We start from the raw sequence: 22,024 nt of genomic DNA on the forward strand, positions 1-22,024 counted from the left end.
ATTTTTAGTACTGTTTTTCTACTTTTAGAGAACTGTGTTTCCTCAACAATTTCCTAGTGATTTCTCCCTAAAACCTCTATCATTTAAGTTTCTTCATTGAACAATTCAATTTTTGAATATTAAAAATTATGTATATGTTACATAGGGGGCATAGGAATTTTAGAAGGGCTTAGGTGGGGCATGGCACAAAAAAGGTTGGTAAACACTGTCCTACAGGAAATTGTTCGTGTGCTTTCAGTCGGGGCTGCCGCCGACCTACGAGGAATACCTGTACCACAAGTACGCCATGCTGTCTCGATCTCACACACCCCCACCACCATGGTCGGATTCGACGACAACGACACTGTCAGCTCAAACACGCCGCGAGTTGCTCGCGAGTCAACCGGAGCTCAGGGAATACCTGGCGCAGCTGTCTCTTTCGCAGAGCAACGATCGGTCCACCACCGGCCATCATCACCATCACCAACACCAACAGCAACAACAGGGGGCGGTGCTCAGGGACAGCAGCTACCTATCGAACCAGCAAGCCTCCAGGGAGCAGCAGGTCAGGACGCAACAACGCGCGAGGGCAATGCCTCCCAGGTGAGTCTCGACACTATCCAAAAGGGAAAACCCAGTGTTCTGCACGGACAGCTGGCGAGCTGCGAAATAATTTAGGTCGTCGTTCACCGAGACCACGTGTCTACGACACCTCTGGGACTCTCCGCGAGCACCGAGCTGTCTCAGGTGCTATCGTTCCAGACACATCGGTCTCCGTGAATTTCGGGGATACTCTTGCTCCCCGATGACTCGGGCAAATTGCTTCTCTAGATACAAATCGTTCTTGTCTCTCTCATCTTTCTTCAATTTCTCTCTTGCTCCAAAATCTACATTTCTCAGATGTATGGAACAGTCGTCAGCAGCTTGTTTATTATTAGGTTGGTGCACATGAAATGTCAGATATTGATTTCATGCGATTATTTGTCTCCCTGCTATCGTTATGCTATTGTTTTTGACTAGGTTCCGTAACTGTTATAATCAAAAAGAAAAAAAGTCATAGAATAAAAAGTATTTCGTCGCCTAGAATCGTTTGGTTACAGATAAGGATTATGAGTAACCGAAACATTTTTCTCTTGTTGGTAAATGTTATCAATGAGAGAAGTTCATTTCGATCGCTCATAACAGTTACCGATGAGAGAAGAATCATTTAATACGCTTCATTACGCATAAAATACGCTTCATATTGTGGCTTAACATGTATCAAGCGTTTTAATAATATTTATTGTATTGTAATATGAATTCGTGTGTATTGCTGGTAAATATATAATTCACAGCAGTTATTAAAACAATCCTGCGTTTATTGCTGTTATTGTTTGCTAAATAAGAGAGGGGCTCGACGTTTCACGGAAAGTAATTCTTGCCAACAACTCTTCGATATTCGTATTCGATAACGTTTCGACGTTTTATGGTAGAAACGATGTAACGAATCGTTTATGCTACAACAAATATTGCGTACCTATCAACATTCTCGAGTGTCTTTACTATTTGTCTCTTGTTGCTAAATGTTATCAATGAGAGAAATTTATTTCGATCGCACATAACAGTTATCGATGAGATACATTTATTTCGATCGCTCATTAACAGTTATCGACAAAAGGAATTTATTTCTATCGCTCATAACGGTTATTCGACGAGATAAATTTATTTCGATTGCTCATAACAGTTATTAATGAAGGAAATTTGTAATAGTTATTATTAAATAGTTCAACTTTCAGAAACAGATTTCGTTATGTATATTGATGTTTCAACGTTTAATAATAAGTCCTTTAAGTTATCCATTCGAAGTGGATGGTTTCGACTTCTTTCAAAGTTTAATTGTTTGAATACGACTGGGCTAATCCATTCACTTTGATCTATATCAGTCAACCTAGGCAATTCGAAATATATTGTCTGCAGACTATAATCGTTTAGAGCATGAAACGCGTGGAAAGATAAAAGTCCTCTTGAATTTTAATGAAACGTTTCATTGTATTTTCATCATTTAAACTATTTACTATTGCGTTGTATAATCCTCTGTACTCATTTGGTACAGCAGAATTACTGAAAATCCTATAAATAGGCTTTCGGTAGGTAAAGTGTTCAAATAGAAAATGCCACATGCTTATAACAAATCTATAACATTTCAGATCTCAGAGCGAGAGCCGAGTGCAACAGCAGAGACTGGCGACGATGTACGACGACGGTGCATTCTGCATGGAGACGACCGCGTTGCAGTCCGCGTTCGAGAACGGGATCTCGCTATGCAGTTTGATGTAAGGCCGTGATTGCCCGATGAGAACGAACACGAGAGGAACAGATCCGAGACAAATTGTCCTCTCTAGCAAGAACGATCCTCTTCCGAAAAATCAGAAGAAAAGTCCCGTCGCGGATCGTCTCGACTTTCGAAGTAACGCTGGTTGCACGCAAAATGGCGAATCGCTTGAGAATCATCGTAATCCTTGTAATCGATACGATAAAGACAGAAGATGGAAATTAATTTGTCGATGATTTGTTCACCGGGCGATATTTCGAAACGAGACACAAATTCGAAAATGAATATTAATCACCGGCGGGAAGGCCGCATTAATATTCAGGCCGGTACTACGAGCGCGAATGCTAATTATAATGAATGCATGAAAGCCTCGTTCGACCGATTCTCATCGAGAAAAATGAATCGATTCGAGAGATTGTCGGGGACCGACTAGTATCGAAAAAGCTCGAGAGGAGAGCGAAATTTTCAAGCGTTCTCGAAAGTTTTCCGAGAGGAATCGATTCGGCAGGGCTTTCGATATTAATTCTCGAATCGTTTTCGGCGTTTTCCCCACGGTCCCGGAAACGCCGGGGCCCGTTTCCGGTAGCGTAGGCTTTTAAATGATCATCATACATCGCACAAATCTTTCGTCGAGTTAACAAACATGAAGAAAACGAACGCTGTCTCGGACGATTACTATTGGTCGAGCACGGTTCTCGTTTCGAACGAAGACTTTAGGGTTATTCTATCGCGAGGATTTTAATCGGTCCGAGGATGATTATTGGTCGTCCGCCCCTGGCTGGTCCAGGTTTTTGCGCGCCTAATTCGAATAGATGGAGGATGATGATTCCGCCGCCGTAGGATGATGATTTCCCGTTTGGGTTGCGTCTGTTAACATCAGTTACTCGAGTCTGGTTACTTTTCGCCGTGCTGGACGAGAGATGCAACTATTCCTATACACGGTCCGTTGAAAATGTCTCCACACACTGTTTAAAAGAAGATAGCGTTTTTAAAAGTAACGATTTCAATTTTTTGAAGAATGTAAAACGATTTCACTGTGCGACCAATCACACACAATTTCGAAGAAAATATTGAAACTCTTTTTCTTCGGCATCTTTTCCATTTCGTGATTATTCCTCGGTCAAGCAAGTTGTAGAAATCTGTAAGAAACGAGAAAGAAAAGTTACGAATATAAATATAAACATTGTACGTAGTATTTTTAAAAAGGTCCGCCGTATTTTGAAGAGTGTACGGAGACGTTTTAGCCTAACTGTGCGTCAGACTATAGTTTGGGCCTAATTTCTCGGCGCGAAGCGTCCCAGCTTTCTTGTCGCCGATAATCGAACGCGACTCGATAGAGACTCGGTTTTTTGTACGATCGATCTGTACATATGATTAATTATAATTAATTAACGATTAATTATAATGTTCCGTATAATCGACTCGCGCAGTAACTCAGACAGCGTTAGTCTCGATCCATTCGATCTTCTATCATTTTTACGACGGAATGTGTAATGTTACGCTGACGAGTGCTAGTGATCGCATCGAATCGTACGTAGAAGTACAATTTCCTTGCATAGTACCGTTTTCATATTCTTTCCGTTTCTCTGAACGATCCCCGGTCTCAATATTTTCAATCCCAACCCCTTCTTTGATATCGATCGATTGCTCCACACGATCACCACGACTCTCGTGGCAGATTCGTGGTTTCTTTAACATGACAATCAAAGAAACATTTTTCCGACGGAACGCTTCCAGGAAAATCCATAAAAATACAGAGAAATCATTCTCGAAGTAAATCAAGAACAGAAAATAATTGAGGCCGTGCTCTGTGTTCACTACGAGCGTATAATAGACTGCGAATCTTTATGCAAAAGAAAAAGTTTCTGCAATCGATGTTCGCGAAATAAGAGCCGGATCACTTTCTTTCTTTAATTATTTTAATAAGCCAAACAAATGTACACTTTAAAATTCTTTTAACGCGATCGAATCTACCCTTCGCACAAAGTTCATTTCTTCCTGAGTTTACTGGCTTGTTCAGAGAGGAAGGCGTTCTTTCGGTTTTTTTGGACTTTGTCGAAACCCTATCGTTTCCAGCGATCGGAACGAGATGAGCGGATTTCATTCTGTAGACGCGCAGGTATGAAATTTTTATTTTTGTCACTGTAACGTTTCATACGAACGAATGTCATAGTATGTCCTAGCCTATCGTACTATCTAAAAAAGCATGGGTGTTTTACGGGAGACACGGAGGGAGATAGATATTCCTATAGCGAGTAGGGGTACGAGATAATCTTCATTGTCCTACTGTATATACGTCTAATTAACTAGACGAAGAGACGCGGGGATGGGCGTCGAGCAACCCTCATCCCCAAATTCCAAAAATGTGAACCGCAGGCAGATTTTACAGACTCATAATTTCATCCTGTCTAGTAAGCAACAATTATTTCGTCAAAGACAAGAAACGAATGAAATTTCTGAAGCTGCGAATAAATTCTCTGTCATTATTAGATTTTTATGCATTTATAGCAAAATTGAGAACATGAGATTCAAAATTGTTGAAGAATTTAAAAAAAAAAAATGAAGATGTCAATATATGTTTCCTCTATTAAAATCGTTAAAAGAAGAATTAATATTCAATTTAATTTCTATTTCTTGCAATCGATGCACAGACAATTTTTATTTTGCATTTATCTTGCTTTCAGTCATTATATTTTCGATCTCATTTTCCCGTGGTTTATAATTCCAGCGTATTTTATATTTTTAAACATATCCGAACGTGTTTTCTAAATATTTTTACCTTCGCCCCTGTGATTTACATTTTCCCTCTGATTTTCCGGTTTCAGGTTCGGCCAATGATCTCCAATTCGATAATTACATTGTCTCCCGCTGGCGCACGCGGGAGTAAGAGTAAGAACCTCTAATTAAACAGCTAGAATCGATCGATGTCCGGACAACTGGTGTTCCGGCGCAACTCGCGAATTAACGAGACACTGATTATCCGAGTATCCCGACGAGCCGAGCGAGCCATGCGCCGGCAATTCAATTAAGAATCGAGTCATCAATTTTTCTACACGAATCGTTGCTTCGTGTTTCGCTCCCAACACACTACGAAACACGCCCTCCCTCTCTCCCAGAACGCCGCGTCTCTATTTTAGGAGTAACCATAATTTTAATGGTCACCGCAGCAATTAACCGTGTACAATTATCGAGCCACTCGACGTACCGTATTGGACGATAGGAGGAGGATGCGTTTAATTAAGTAACGACTACGTATAGGCTGTCCTAACGACATACAAAACAGAAAGTAGCGTGTAAAGTCGGTGTTTTAATGCAGAAACGAATTAAAAAAAAAAAATGTAAAACGACATAAAAAAAAATACAGAAGCGTGTTAAGCGTGTAGAGCTGTAGAGTTACAAATTGTTCCGATTTAAGTGTAATTAGATGGCAGAGAATTCGTCGATTAGAGATTATACAGTTGTGCCGCCGAGCATACGCGTCACTGTAAATCGATTATTGCGCTCGATCGTTTTTGCGGAATGCTGTTCGCGAATTTTCGAGATTCGGGGAGGGAAATTTTATTATCATTAATATTACGCGTAGAACTGTTTGTTTGACTGAATGAAAAAGTGAATCTCGCCTTCGAAAATCCTTCACCTTCGAGAACACAACCAGCATTGTTCGTCCAGTGAACGACAATTCGAGAATAACGGCATCAGCGACCTGAAGCGTGAGCGCTCGCCTACGCGCGCGTTCAAATCTCCTGCGCAGGAGCAACGCGAACGATTCCATTCGTTCAAAGAGACACCTGTTCCTTTGAAAATTCCAGAACAGTATTCTGCGAATTCGGATCGAGGCTCTCGACTCTCGCATAAATGTCACTTCCAATCGTTTAACTGTACGAGATGGATGTACGATACTCGTCAAGGACTCGTGGCTGTATACATATAATGGTTACCATTATTTCGAGGAGAGTATAAAGTATAAAGTACACTTGATCTGTGCGAACTCCGAATCGAGCTTTTCCTATCTGCAACGATGGGAAACGCTGTTCCACAGCGGTACGAATAATTCGCAATGGTATTTCCAAGCTGTGGAACCTTGAGAAATGAATGGACATCGGTAACATTGCAGGAACATTACCGAAAATGATTCTCTATGCATCACTTCCGCGAACAATATAATGGCTGTTATTTATTTCTGAACGGGAAACAGCGGAAAAATTGATTGCGACCCGCTAAAATAATTCGTGACGTCATTATCAATCGCGCTCGTCGTCTTTTCATTGTTGTTAGTGGTATCGACACACTTTTCGAACTCTGTGAAATGATTGAAATGGTTCCTCGATCGAGAGGCGGAAATATAAAAGCATCTAAACGCACTGATCGATCGTTAAAATGATTGTAGATCGAGGAACCACGATTTAAATCGGTTCACTCTACGCTGATTATGAACCACCGAAACGATATTATGTTTTCTAAGCGTTAGGATCAAGTCGAAATCAGACAGTATATATATATATACATATATGTATATTAATGTTACGAGGAAAATGAGTCGTGTAGATTAGGATTCGCGGTGCTCGTTGTGTTTAAACAATCTAATGTTAGCGAATCCGATGCCGAGTTTCCACGCCGATGCGACACACGCGTGATTCTCCTGTCCGCTATCAACCAGAGCATTTTTATCTAGTTTAATCTACTTCATTTTTGCAGCGAACGTAACACATTCGAACCGGAATAAAGTCCATAGCGAAGCAACAATCGATGCTATAAATCTTGGCACTAGACCAACGAGCGTTAAGCTTGAACGATAAATATTCTTTTACGATCGAAATGAAAATTGAATTTATTCAGACTTCGTACGATTTTTACGGTAACGTCTACTCGAATAAAGAAGCGTTTGTATAGTTTCAATCATTGTGAAGAAAGAAATGGTTGTTCTAGTGTAAGAATTAAGTTTCCCTCGATGAAATAAATTGCTTAAATTTTGTGGAACGTTTACGGCAGCAGATTAGGCAGTGACCTGTGTCAGAGGAGGAATGACAGCGACAGGAAAATCAGTATGCGAGCTGACGTACGTCTAAGCGCACACGGTCGATCGTTAAAACGACGCGGATAATAAATCTAACAAGAAACATGTATATTACAAAGAAGAATCGGATCGTGAGAGAGAGAGAGATCCATCGTAAACGATCGCGTGATAGGTGTGTGTGTGTGGTGTATCCCGGACTGCCAAAGAGCGCGAAATTTCTAAAATCTGTAGCATCCTTTCCACGAGTGTTTTCCGCGTGGGAGTCGCAAGACGCAAATATACGTGTACTCCGTGTTCGCTTTTACAAAATGAAAAGAAGAAAACAAATATAAAGAAAACGGAATAATTGAAACGCGTTGTTTGCGAGACACGTATTTCCGTTCGACACGATCGACCATTTGTCGAACGTTCAAACGAGTTGTTTCAGTTCGAATTAATTGCAATAGCGACTGATTGCGAATGCGTTCAATGGAGTATTAATAATTGTATCCGACGCGATTGTGTAACAGAAATGTCACCGGCGGAAAAAGTGTTTTCCATATTTTGTGCGAGGTTGATTGAAAGGCGTAGCTGGTAAAAATAATAATAATGATAAAGAAGAAAAGAAAAACAAAAGAATGCCAGAGACGAAGAGAGAGAGAGAGAGAAAGTGACAGAGAAAGCGAGAATGAAAATGTGTGCATGAGAGAATGAACGGAGAAAACTACGATCGTACTTGTAGATGCATTACTCTGGACATAGAAATATTTTTCTCATCGTCGTCGTCGTGTACCTCGTATTTATTTTTCCGTGGATGTCGATAACTATTTCCTGCTGTCGAGCACAATGACACACGTTCTAGCTGTACCATGGCGAAAACGATGGGGGAATAAAGAAGCGGAAAAAAACGAGAGAGAAAGAGAGAGAGAGAGGAGAGAGAAGAGCGTGAACACGTTCGCGAGAAACTAATTGTAACGTTCTGTCGGTTACGCATTAACGAGAAACTAAAAAGCTGAATTGCTATGTCATATTGTATGTTGTGTATATTATGAATGTTTAGAGGACCAAGAAATATACTGTACCGGTGTAAAATCCTCGTCTGATCCTCGCCTCCTTGCGATCTCCGATTCGTCGAAATTCTCCAACAGTTTTCGTTCCGCAATAACAGGAAAATTTTTTTGGAAAATTGCAGCAAATGAAATATGAATTTTCGAACCACTGCAGTATTATGTATGGTTTGGTTGATGCACATTGACGAGATTAAAAATAAGGGATCGCGGTGCAAAACGAGGGCAAAAAGTACACGCAAACGGAATGATGTAAAGCGATCCGGAACGCGTGACTTAAATACCTCAGTTTGAGACCGCAGACACCGTATGTATCTAATTTCACGGTGTCTAATTAAAGAATGACGGACCTCTCGCGATAACCCAGACGGTTTCCGACATCCGCGGGTCGGTTCAATTAGGACGATGTTCCCGAAAACAGATTTACTATGTCCACAATGACCCGTATCTCTCGTACAGTACGCTCCGAGAGGAAATCAATAAGCAACTTGTACACAAGCCCATCAATTACTCCATTTACATTCTATAAATTGAATTGGGTCGACGTTCGCATCCACTCAATGAAGTCGAAATCCACTTTTAAATCGGCTACGGAATTCATTTATATATTTACATAATGGACAATATATAATCATACCAAAGCCACAGTGCGATTTCACTGAAGCATTTGAATAATGCATTCAAATCAGCACGCGAAAGGACTGCAATAAGGAAATCCTTAATTTCTGAACAGCTGGCGAAGCAAACTTCCTCGAATCGGAAAGAGAGGAAATCGGACTTAAATGTTAAGCACGTGGCTCCAAAGTTGTAGATTAAAAATTACCGGACTAAAATATGATTAAAGTCTCAAAGGACGGATAGTACCAATGGTGTCCAAAGTTCAGTCACGAGACACTCGGTGGACCAATAGATCAGTCTTTCACTGCTGCATCGATGCAGTAATTAAAATCCGGCGATCTTGAGGCCGTTGGGAATGCGGAAGATCCTCTCTTCCGGCGGAAGTTCGCCGATCAGATACCTCTCCATGCTCAATCGAGCAGCTTTCGAGTGACCAGTCCCGATGAAAGCCAGAGTGGCGTCTCTGCCAGCGTATTCGAGAATCACGTCTGCTCCGCCAGGATGATTCTTCAAGAAATCCGTGCAGTCGTATACGAAGTCGTGGACCACGATCCAACAGCTATCGGCAGTGTCGTGCCAGGCTACCTCGTTCAAATTGATCGTCTTCAGGTTCTCCTGCTCCTTTTCTATGGAGGTTTTCGTAGTTTCCTCTGTGATCTGAATCAGCACCCTCTCGACTGTCTGCTCTTCGCTCAAATTCAGATAATTGTTCTCCGATGGCGTCGAGTTCAGAAGACCGATCGGTCCTTCCATCCATCCCGTTATGCTTAAGAGATCCATATCTTTCGAATCGCTGTCGCTGGTTCTGCAAGCAGAAAATTACGGGGATGGTTATCCACTGATGCAAGTTATGTTTAATTTCTTTTTATTAAACATTATAAATTCAATTTTTTTATACACATATTTTCAAAATGTGCATCTTTAACATATCGCTGCTCCGGAAGTATAATGACACAACTGCAAAAATTGCAGATTCGGTTTAATTCTTCTATGAGAGTAGTTTATAAACATTGTGGGTTATTATTGCAACATTTATAAGCTATTTCAATTTATAAAATAATAAATACCAGCCTCGATTTACATTATGTCGATTTACAAACATCTAGTAAATCATTTTTGGGCCTGCCAACAAAATAAAGTCAATTTCACAAAATTTTACAGTTGCGTCATTATACTTCCGGAGCAGCGATATATGAATGAAATGAAACGGAGCTTCGTTAACTTATCTATTTTTATTTAAAGGAGTAGAATTATTAACGAAATATAGATGGACAAAATGATAGCACACTTAACAAAAAACTTGAAATATAACACAATTAATGAGTGGAAATCAATGCTCAATATTTTGTAGGACCTCCTTTGCATCCAATGACTTCAATCATTCGGTTTGGTAAAGATTTATACAATTTTTTAATACTGTTTTGGCTAATATTCTCCCATTCGTCCAAAATGCACTGTTTTCAATCGTTAATATTTTGGAATTGACTGCCATTTTGGTACACGGCTCTAGTAAAATGTCCTCAACAATTTTCAATAATGTTGAGATCGGAGATCTTGTTCGCCGCTCCAAAACACGAATAATTTTTTAAGAAAAGTATTTCTTGACCGCTTTCGTCGCGTGGAGTGCGGCATTATCCTGTTGTAAAATGTATTTATTTGCAGCAATTCTTACAGCATAAGTGTTTAGTTGTTCATTTATCATTTCAATATACCGTTCACTATTCATTCGTCCTTTTATAAATTCGATTTCTGTTTTACCCCCAATATCCAATATCGGCTCAAATTATCACACAGCCGCCTTCCATTTGGCGACGGCTTAAAAATTGCTGTTCTTCACTCAAATCATGATAGTAATAACCTAGGCCGTCTGGACCATCCAGATGAAATCTTTTTTCGTCAGTAAATATGATTCTTCGCCATTTTGTTCTGATGTTTATATGCTTTCGGCAAATTGTTAGCGGAACGCTTTATGTTCCTTCTTTAGCCAAGGTTTCTTCTGGAATTTTGTTCGCGCTAAATGCTTGCATTTTTGTAAAACACGACGTACATTCTTTACGCGAGTGTTTTCACCAACACTTACTGCGACTTGTTTTGCAGTCATCCTCGAATTCGATCCAGAACTTTCGCTGTAATTTTCAAAATGTTTTAACAAGTTTATAATTACTTTTCGGCTTGCATTTACAACTTTTGATATTTGTGTAATTCAATATTGATCTTCCTTTAACTTCAACATCGTATGTATTTCACGATCACTTAGTTTCTTTCCACGATCTATTCTTAATACTTTAGTATGTTCTTTTATAAAATTTTACTTTATCAATTGCGATTTGCAATAAATGTTTGCCCTTAAGTAACTTCTACACAACTGAGAAGCGTAAATCTGCTACTTGTGCTATCATTTTGTCCCGCTTGCAAACCAGAATATTTACGTTTTCATTGCTAGAATTCTGTTAGAGTGAATATTGTCGATGATATTCAGTACATTATACATACAGGCATGACAGAAGGTGTTAACATATTAAAATATTCATTTTCTTCCGTTTACTGTACCAAATGAGGAAAAAATAGACGATGTGCTATCTTTTTGTCCCGGAGTACATATAAGTTAGCTACCAATAAACGCATTGAAAACATGTCGACACAAAACAAAAATAGCAGCAACGATATGGAACAGCGATATAAATTCTTTTCAACGTTTCTGCACGTTCAAATGTCTTATTATTCTCGAAGAAGGCGAAGGAAGCACAATATTTACACTGGTGCATAATCATCGAAGAAAAGAGTCATGCAAATAAGCGAACAACAATGCATTATTTTACGAATAACAACAATTGCACAAGGTGCCTATCGGGAGTATGTCCATAACGTGTTTACGAAAACTGTGTAATCAGGAACTGGCTAATTGCAGGGAAGTTAATTACTGAATCGATGCTCGATATCTTTCTCGTCCGATCGAACGTTTACTTGACACTTGACTCCGGGATAATTAGTCACGAAATTGAGGAAAATCGATAAGAGACGTTATCAACGACCGATAAGTAGAGCTTCTCCGATGCGGAATGCACGATGTTGCAATTTGCACGCAATTTGACCATCTGTGTCGCACTCTGTGATTGTGTTATTAACACCGTCGAATCGATGGTTTCACGGTGTCTCACTGGATCAAGTTCGCCAGAAAATAACAGGAGATTCGAAAAAAAACCAACGAATGATTACTTTTGTTCGTTCCCGGTGCAGTTTTCCATTTCCTACGAACCGACAGTCGCCTAACCGCGATCTTACTGAACAGACATAGCGAGCAGCCGTGCACAGGTAACACGAAATCAATTTCTCTAGTAGGGGAACGGAAAATAATTCCATTACCGGTTGAAACCCGATGCGTCTCTGCAAGGTGTTCTTCTCAACGCTGTTAGTGAATTGCAGCGTTCTACAGCAGATTCGTGTTTCTAAAAATCAAGTGAACCTTAAAATTTATAAATGTCCCTTTTTTATCGATCGTATAATTGTTGATAAAAGATGTAATGATGTTGTCGGCGCACTGGTTCGATCTAATTTTACTTCAAAGCAATTTTTCAATTTGAATTAAATTTTCTTCACTTACAATTTATGCTTGTATCAATGTTAATTTTTTTTTTGCTCTTTTCCTTTTGCAGTATGTCTATAGATTGAACAATTTATACTTGATCGTACATACATTAGGCAGCTCACGGTCAATTAAACCCACAGTCACACCAATATAAAATCAGCCTTCTTTCATTTCGGATTTAGGTCAACGATGGCACGTATCGTGCACTCCACATTGTGTAATCGTTTCGTAATTATACTTATCGCAGTTAAGTAATTGCCCGTCCGTCTAACTAACAACTGTCTCGCGCCTGACAGAGAACGCGATCATTGTTGCCAGTATAATGATTCTCTCGTCCGAGTCAAGCTAAATACATAGATCTAATCATAAAAATGTGAAACAAATTACTTGATAACTAACCTGTATACTCTCGCACGACGAATTGAAAAATTGGCCTCCTTTCTGCTGACCAAGCAGGCTTTCCCAATAATTGTACCTCTTATGTAACGCGAATGGAAATTGTTCTCACTATTCGCAAAAAAACCGCAAAAAAAATTCACTTTGAGTTTAACGAAGTAATTCACTGGCTGTCGAGTAATTAGAGTAATTATTCTTTTTTTCGGTGACGACTGTTAATAGGAGAGGATTGGATCGATACTGTGGCGAATCTTCGACTCACCGCTCCGGCACTCTCGTCGGACGGTTTTGTTGTTTGTTTACGCTTTCATTATCGCTCGCGGTTTGCTGAAAGTTTTTTGCAATAGACGGCGGGTCACTCCTTGAAATGTTCCCCGATTTCCTCTGGAAACTAGTTTAATAACCTAACTATGCATCGAGGTCAAGGGGAACCACATCATCGGTGTCCGATCTGACGTAACCGCGGATCAGCTATCGAATAATTCCGGATTACAGCGGAAGCGTAAATCGTTGCGTGAGAATCCGCTGTGATTTGTGTATTTGTGTTTCGCTTGATCACGACCTTCGTGGAACGACGATAACTACTTTCGTACGTAACATGGTCATTCCGTGAGCAGACATTTCATATTTCTGACAAGTTCATTTCATCCGGTAAACCTAATACACCCGCAACAATTCATCGGACTGCTTTCTGTTCTTTAATGAGCATATATTCAATTGTAGTTGCGGTAGCCAATAAATAACAGAGGGAATATTTTAATAATGCAGAAACTATCGTGATCAATTACATCATGACACAAGCGACGTAATCAATGTGCGATAGACAGTGCTGTAACGAGGGCGTGACGAAAGAGGCGCCCGCCACGGGCGCAACTGGGTTTGGGGCGCAAAACAAAGAATACCAACCCGGTAGTGGGTCGTTTGGACGCTTTTCAAATATTGCAGAAAAATTACGAACTCTCATTACAAAACACGTATCCAAATCTCGACATAGCATTAAGGATTTTCATAACAATGCCTGTAGCAACAGCTTCCTGCAAACGTTCGTTTAGCAAATTAAAAATGGTAAGATCGTACATTCGTTCTTCTATTGGACAAGAGCGATTAACAAACATATCTATAATATCAATTGAAAAAAAGATGTTGCCAAAACATTAAATTATGGCGATATAATAGATGTGTTTGCAAATGAAAAAACGAGAAAAATTACTTTATAAAATATGCTGAACTGTTTTATGTTTTTATTATATATTATTTCAACATATACCTGTGTTTTGTATTTCTTTTATTTTGTCGTCATTGAATATGAATTTAAATTTGTTCTTATTTAGGTTATAGATTATTTATTCATGCAAATACCTTGACAAATACATTATTGTATATACAGGCAACTCGTTTTGATGAGGTTAATAGTATTTAATATATTAACATTTTTAGTCAAATTTAACTTGTTACATTAAAATTTTTAATTATTTTGTCATTATTGGGTAACGGGGAGGCGCAAGTTAGACACTTGCCACAGGCGCTTCATACCATCGTTATGGCACTGGCTATAGATAACGAGGAAGTTGTACTCCTAAGCAAATGAACGGAACTAATTTCATAGATTATGCAAATATAAATTTGTTGCACAGATGCAAATATCCATATCACCGACGATAGTATCTTGTCGGTGTCCATATCACATGGAGTTCAGATTTCAATGGATATGCAGCATGGTTAACGTCGATACCTAACTATCCGTCGATATAGTGGATGCGTCGCCTCGTGCTGACATCTTGCCAGCAGGCGGCAATGTTTAACAGCGACCAATAAGAGATACCGTAAGAGAGCAACCAGCTTACACTTTCCTCTTGCAACATAAGCTGCAATGCCTATTAACATGCAACTGCGACGAGGAAAAGCGAGCGATTAACATTGATAACTCGTGGCGCCAGAAGTAGATTTTGCAAATCCGAAAGCATAACTTCCGCAGTTACCTAATCGTTCAATTTTTCTGTCGGAAAATAAAATCCTATTTCTCCGTTATCTACCAACTGCGCATCTTTATGCGCGTTCGTTGCAATCGCATTTCCGTTTAACTTTTACTTCGTTTTCATCGCGAGAAACCTCATAATTATTGAGCAATGTATATAATTTTTCTAAGTGGAATTTTCACGTAGTAATCAGTATTGAATTGTATCGCGAGTACAGAGTAAATATAGAATTCTCATTTTTCATGTTCATTCCAAGAATGAAATTTTCGTCGCAGTAGATGCAACATCGACAGAGATAAAATGGTGTTTCGTTACGAATGTTCGCGTTACGCAAGGAACTTTTGTGATTAGTTCGCGTTTGATTAAGTGGATTTGATCGAGGAAATTGTTATGTAAAGGGGGGGAATGGAATGACGAGTGACCCGTTTCCCCTGGTCGACAATAAAATCTATTGTATTTTACGAAGCGCATTAGAGAAGTGGTTGCCTTCGATTTTCCGGTAAACGCCGCCGCGCCTCGATTTTCCGACCGGTGCGCACATGTTCTACCCTACATTCGAAATATGTATGTATGTGGTACATGGGTTACGCGATGTGTACGTAAACACGTTCCACCCCGTGCTCCCTACTTTATATTCTTATTTATACACAATACGTTACTTAGGGGAGGCAACTTTCTTCAATCTGAAATCTTGCTTTATTACCGGGAAAGCCGGCGGGGACGCGCTGAAAAATATTCCACGCTGGAATACTCGGCGAGAATTCGAAAATTTCGAGCCCCTTTCCCGGAAAATCTTGCTGCGGTTGTTAGACATTTTAGACAAGTTTTTTGACAATTCTACGAGGATTGGATAACAATGAAACATGACTGAATACATTGCAGAATAAATTGCTGAAAATTACCTATTCCCTGAACCAATTTAATTTTCTCGATCTATCTACAGGGTGAGTTTCGTAACGTGACGATCTCAAATATCTTTGTTGTTTTTAAAGATACGTCAAATATCTGAAGGACAAAGTTGAATGGTAAAATGGGGCACAATACGATACCAAAAATATTTTTGTTTTTGTGTCAATTTTTTAGAGATATGAAGGTCACCTACATTTTTTTTAAAATGGAATGAGGGAGTTTTTAATTCATCAATCGATACAGCTGTACATATAACATTCGTTATAAAAAAGTACTGACCCATGTATGTCGAAAAGTTAGTAATTCAGGAGATATTTCAATTTAAATAACTCTAAAACACCATTACTGTCGTACAAAGACGTTGGCGTTTACTTACTATGTACTTGTACGACAGTAATGGTGTTTTAGAGTTATTTAAATTGAAATATCTCCTGTGAGCTACTAACTTTTCGACATACATACTTTTTTATAACGAATGTCCAGCTGCATCGATTGATGTATTAAAAAATACCTCATTCCATTTAAAAAAAATGAAGGTGACCTTCATATCTCTAAAAAAAATGACACAAAAACAAAAATATTTTTGGTATCGTATTGTGCCCCATTTTACCATTCAACTTTGTCCTTTAGACATTTGACGTATCTTTAAAAACAACAAAGATATTTAAGGTGGTCAAGTTAGGTGAAATACCCGGTATATAAAATAGAAAAGTGTGTGTGTGTGTGTGAATGTATGATCCCATCGATCTGATTCGGTGGGTCTGTCGCACGTGTGTCCATCTGTCGGGGTTGAAGTTGTCGGGGCGCGGTGGTTGTAAATAATCGGCCGGTTCAGAGCTGATCCGTGCGCGTTTTTGTCTGCCAAACAACCTTTTCAGGTATACCGCCAATGGTCAGGCGCAACCCGCACGGAGGGCCCACCTTATAAAATTTCTTATAAACATCGCCATATTAACCCCTTGCCCCACAATTTATTTTACGGCTTCAGTGATTAGAACTTTTTTCGTAGTTCGTAATTGTCCTAAAAGAGGAAAAAATTCATATCTATTGTATATGCCTACTATCTTCTCCAATAACTATACATTAACAAAACTAAAATAGAATTTCATCTCGGTTTAAAGGAAATTAATAACATACATACAGTTACTCGAATTTATATTCGGACGCTCTATAAAAAAGACGATAACTTTTTTAATATTGTACTATACGATTTGAACTTTTTTGGGAAACTGAAGCAATTCGTTTACTACAGGATGTGAAAAGAAATTTTTTCATAAATTGCAATTCATCGGAATTGTAGAACAAAGTACTAAAAGTTGCATTTTACAACTTTTTATGTGGGCCTATATTTAAAATTTAAAAAATACGTTTTGTAAAAATAAAATTGGTCGACGTTGCAATCAGCTACAAACGTTTAAAAATGGTAAAAATTGCAATTTTTCACGATTTTCGGCTTATATCTAAGAATTCTTACATCTTTCAATACCTGTCGTTTTTTCCCACATCAACCGATTTCGATGAAACCTTTACAGTACATATAATTGACACAAACCTACAAAACACACTTTCTAAATTTTCAATATAGGCCCACATAAAAAAAATTGTAAAATACAACTTTTAGTATTTTTTCTACAATTCCGTTCAATTGCAATTTTTGAAAAAATTTCTTTTCACATCCTGCAGTAAACTAATTGCTCTAGCTGCCCAAAAAAGTTCAAATCGTATAGTACAATATTTAAAAAGTTATCGTCTTTTTTAGAGTGTCCAAATATTAATTCGAGTAACTGTAGACTCTGTTCTGAATCTTCATCACAGAGTCTGACACGATATTGTAGGGCGAGGGGTTAAAAAATTCATTTGACCATCGCACAAACCGTATCCCCAAGCACAAAGTTTCAAATTTCCTGGATATCCAAATCCCGAAACGCGTCTCGCCCAAAGAAAACCTCTCGAATTCCACCTAGCAGACACCGGGAAGGTCCAGTGTCCGACGGAGACGATAAAGCAGGTAATTCGCTAATGTCTCGGGTCGTTCAGGATCGGCGATGATCGTTTCATCGTGTTCGCATTTATTCCGCGGCCATCGCATCGGTATCGAACAGCGCATGTCAGGTGAGGGTTGAGCGGTGGCCGAAGAGGCGCCACGACGCCGGCGTCGCATGGTGTCGAGGGCAGCGCCGACGTCGACGTACGGCAAGCTGGATAGTCGCAGTCATGCCATCACCCTGACGCACGTTCTCTGGCGACGGTGTGCGTGTAGGGGAGCTAGATCGTGTCCGCGAGTATTAGAAAAAAAGATCAGCATAACAAACCGCCTCGTGGGTCGCGTGGAACGAGAACAACAACGAACCGAACCATTGAATCGCAACGATCACGGTCCATTTTCAACCTGCGTACGCTAAAAATAAAAGAACCACGTCTTCGACCTACAGAGACGCACACTAGCGCGAGAGAGCATCGTGCGAATAGATACGGGAGAACGGGAACAGGGTTGAACGAGATCAAAGTGTGGATTCATTCAGAAGAGCTTGCTGGAGGATTTAGTTGAAACGAGTGCGATCGACGGCGTCCACGGTGGCCCATCGATGCCGGACCATCGAGACGACGACGTCGCGCGAAACAACGGTACGGTGGTCATCGTCGAATCGACGATTCCGGGAACGAGAATATCTCCTAAGCCAGCTAGACTTCGTCTAGACTCTTTCTAGGCCCTCTAGCCGGCCAGGCTCTCTCTCTCGAACCGGATTAACTGTCGAGATGAATGCGGACTGCATGTGCGTGGTGCGCCGGGGGATTTCGCTGGGAAATGAATAAAGCGGTTGCTTTCGCTCGTGTCGCGTACCGTGTCGCACTGTGTCGCGTACCGTGTCGCGGCGACGCAGCTGTGAAGTGCATCGACAAGTGTCGCGCGGCCCCCCCGGATGCACGTGTGCGGAAAAACGCGTGTCCTCTCTCCTTTCCTCCTCGAGGAGCACAGTGCACCGTATTCGACGCGGACCGCCTGTGTGTGTTCGCCCGACCAGAGTCGAGTCGCACGTGCCGCGAGCGATCGATCCGCCGGAAGTGTGAACGGCGGACTCGCAAAACCGCTCTAGGCGCAACGAAGCCTCTACCTGTGCTGTCTGTGCTGCACGGACCGCTTGCCCGGAGCCTGGGTTCTCTTCTTCTCTCTCTCTCTCTCTCTCTCTCTCTCTCTCTCTCTCTCTCTTTCTCTGTAGAGTTTTTAGATATTGATACAGGGGTACTTGGGAGGGTTGAATGGGATTGTGAGAGTCCTGGACGGTATTTTTCTTAACACTTTACCTATCGAAAGCCTATTAACCCCTTCTCCTACAATATCGTGTCTGACTCGTGATGAAGATTCTGCACAGAGTCTAATAAATGTGTATTCTACCAACTTCCTTTAAACAGAAATAACATTCTACTTTGGTTGAATGTACAGCGTTTGGAGAATAAACAGCATAAAACAGATATAAATATTAATCACCATGACCGAAGAATAAATCGTAGGGAGAGGGGTTAATAGGATTTTCAATAATTGTGCTGTACCAAAAGAAAGCATAGACATTTTCTTTTACGTTGCAATCTTAAATGTATTAGATGACGTTATTGGGAGTGACTTGTTCGTTGACAATGAAAATTCGTGTCACTGTTGAAGGTTCCATTAAAAAGTGTTTAGCCGCGAATCATAGATTTCTCAAAATTATGCAATAATCACCGGTCGGTAATGTGTTGATACTTTTGTGTAAATGGCGCGACTTGTTTCTTTCCGAAGAATATTGCGTACTGTACGAGAGTAATGCTAACATTCGTTATTGTGAGGACGTATAGAAGATAATAGAAGAAAAAAATGATGCCACGATGTTTTCGTCTACGTCTCGTGCAATATCATCGTTTCTCCGTCTCTGCCTCTGTTTGCCCACTTCCTGGTTCACTCAGGATGACACCGGGTCCACGCCTCCAGCGAATCGCGTGCTCTACTAGTGTTCCTCGCTCTATTTCCGGGTGTTTTCTTTGGTGATGCTTGCAGCTGCGGGCCACGGCTCCGCCGCAACGAGGGCCCTGATTTTTCGCGTGTATTTTTGGAAAGAGTTCCTTCGCAGAGGCCGATCTCCGGAAAGAAGCGAGTTCGATCGTTCCCTCGTTCGTTCGAGGTTCACTCGAAGCACCAGGAATTTTTCGGTACGAGCCTCCGTTGCGGTGGATCGTGACGAATGGTTCTCGGAGTACGAGGTGACGCGCACCGCGCTATTGTATTTTCGACGGTGTTGAAGTTTAGTCTGGCCGCGAGGCGATGTTGTGATTTCGGTTCGCGATTGATGGCCCGAGAAGTTAGGGTCACGCTATGCCACTGAATTTTACGGGGTTCTGGAATCCGGAGTCTTTACAAGTTGAGAGGTCGAACTCGTTTCGAAACATAGATTCCGAGGATAGCGTTACACCTTGGGGAGCGTGGAATTTAGAGAATTTGTGGTTTTTGTCAGATACTGTATCTTCTTTTGACAGATTCAACACTGTAGTTCCGATTTTTGGAGGACCCCGAGAATTAGAAAAGTTCGATTGAAATTGAAATTCCGTTTAAAGGAAAGATCTAAAGGATGAGCGTAATTCAGGGAATTTTTGGTTTCTCGGATAGAATTCCTCTCTGCAATTGGTTTTTCGAAGTCGTAAACACGCGGATAGTGGATTCGAGAGAGCACTAAATCAATCGGGATCCAATTCTTTCTTGGAACGGATGATTCCGAAAGGTTCCGAATTTAATACTTTTATTTGATCCTTTCTCGTGTTCCTTTTAAGGTCGAAAACGCGTGTCGAATACAGCTCGCAGATGCACAAGCTTGTCCACGGATGTTCGAGCCGGGCCGCGTGATCACGCCAATCGACATAATCGGCCTCCGGTGGCGCACACAATGCATCGCAGATGTGCATGATTCGCGGCCACGGTGCAGCCGGACGATGCAGGTGTAAGAGGCATGCGTGAAACGAGGGCGTCGCACGCTCGGTCTAGCCTCTAGCGTTCCACGCAGAGCAGAGCTGTGAATCTTCTCCAATTAATCTATCCCTCGTACGAAAATACACCAGACTCCTCTACAACACCTAGCCCATAAGCACTTAGAAAATATAGAGTCTGATCGATAGCTTTTTATTATTATCGCGACGGGAGTGTATTTCAGAACGACACCGTGCTATATCGTGCTTTTAAAAGTAACCCCTTCGACTGGAACGACGAATGATCAATAAATTTTCATGGGGTTACGACTTGGTCGAAGGATCTTCATTGGTCGATTTTAACTAGAACATCGAACAATTAATACATACAGTCGGTCACAAAAATATTGGGACACTCTTAGAAAAGACAATAACTTTTTTAATATTGGACCATGCGATTTGAACTTTTTTGGAAAGCAAGAGCAATTAGTTTACTACAGTATGCGAAAAGAAGTTTTTTCAAAAATTACAATAGATTGGAATTGTAGAAAAAATACTAGAACTTGCATTTTCAACTTTTTTATGTGGGGCTTGAAAATTTAAAAATTATGTTTCGTAGGTTTGTGTCAATTATATGCACTGTGAAAGTTTCATCGAAATCGATGATGCGGGAAAAAACGACAGGCATTGAAAGATGTAAAAATCGTGAGAAATTGCAATTTTCACCATTTTTAAACGTTTGTAGCTGATTGCAACGTCGAATTTGACGAAATTTTCAGGATATGTTTAATTGACACAGATCTACAGAACGTATTTTTTAAATTTTCAATATAATCCCGCATAAAAAAGTTGTGAAATGCAACCTTTAGTATTTGTTCTACAATTCCGATCTATTGCAATTTTGTCCCAGTGTTTTTGTGACCGACTGTATTCAGCAGACTTTCTTCACAACACACCGATTATTGCATTTTTATGAGATGTCCAATGAAACGCTTATCGAACAATATGTTTCGGTTGGACGCCGGCTAAAACATCGAGTAATCGATAGATTTTAATTAAACGTACACAGAAGTGCCGAATGATTAATAGGTTTTCATGAGGTTTTATTTAAAACACAAAATGATCAATAGATTTTCATTAAATGTCAATTTATTGGTCTTCCCTCTTTATACAGGCATTTCTCAACCGTCAATGTACACGGTGTCCTCTTTCGAGGTCGCGCAGTTTGTCTGACTATGATCCGCCGTTTCCACTTGCGGT

General features: G+C 40.3%; 2 protein-coding genes across 8 annotated transcripts in view; one reads left to right on the forward strand and one right to left on the reverse strand.

Moving 5' to 3' along the window:
• The window catches only part of LOC143214218 (uncharacterized), an 86,040-nt gene extending 77,663 nt beyond the window's left edge, over window positions 1–8,377 (forward strand). For all 3 annotated transcript variants that reach the window (XM_076434959.1, XM_076434957.1, XM_076434960.1), the window contains exons 4-5: window positions 239–582; window positions 2,166–8,377. In XM_076434959.1, coding sequence (XP_076291074.1) covers window positions 239–582; window positions 2,166–2,295 — 474 coding nt within the window. In that variant the 3' untranslated portion in view covers window positions 2,296–8,377. The remainder of the gene's footprint in view (window positions 1–238; window positions 583–2,165) is intronic.
• On the reverse strand, window positions 7,837–13,261 carry LOC143214219 (cytochrome b5). 5 transcript variants are annotated; one of them, XM_076434961.1, is made up of 3 exons: window positions 12,954–13,261; window positions 12,185–12,414; window positions 7,837–9,773 (listed from the first exon to the last, which is right to left on the reverse strand). In XM_076434961.1, exons 2-3 carry the CDS (start codon window positions 12,211–12,213, stop codon window positions 9,293–9,295), a joined length of 510 nt encoding a protein of 169 aa, XP_076291076.1. In that variant the 5' UTR covers window positions 12,214–12,414; window positions 12,954–13,261; the 3' UTR covers window positions 7,837–9,292. The 5 variants fall into 5 exon arrangements, with proteins under 5 accessions (XP_076291076.1, XP_076291079.1, XP_076291078.1 ...); XM_076434964.1 differs by having other exon boundaries at window positions 12,332–12,414; window positions 12,954–13,252; XM_076434963.1 differs by lacking the exon at window positions 12,954–13,261 and adding an exon at window positions 11,049–11,094 and having other exon boundaries at window positions 12,185–12,250.
• Window positions 13,262–22,024: the final 8,763 nt, after the last annotated feature.

Source organism: Lasioglossum baleicum, chromosome 12, assembly GCF_051020765.1.
Source record: "Lasioglossum baleicum chromosome 12, iyLasBale1, whole genome shotgun sequence".
In the NCBI taxonomy this organism is placed as follows: domain Eukaryota; kingdom Metazoa; phylum Arthropoda; class Insecta; order Hymenoptera; family Halictidae; genus Lasioglossum; species Lasioglossum baleicum.

Bases quoted from the DNA above. Each gene is read 5' to 3' on its own strand.
- LOC143214219 (XM_076434961.1), bottom strand. From the start codon at position 12,213: ATGGAAAACTGCACCGGGAACGAACAAAA. The intron at 9,774-12,184 runs GTAATCATTCGT...TTCTGCTTGCAG, and splicing joins TGCACCGGGAACGAACAAAA to AACCAGCGACAGCGATTCGA.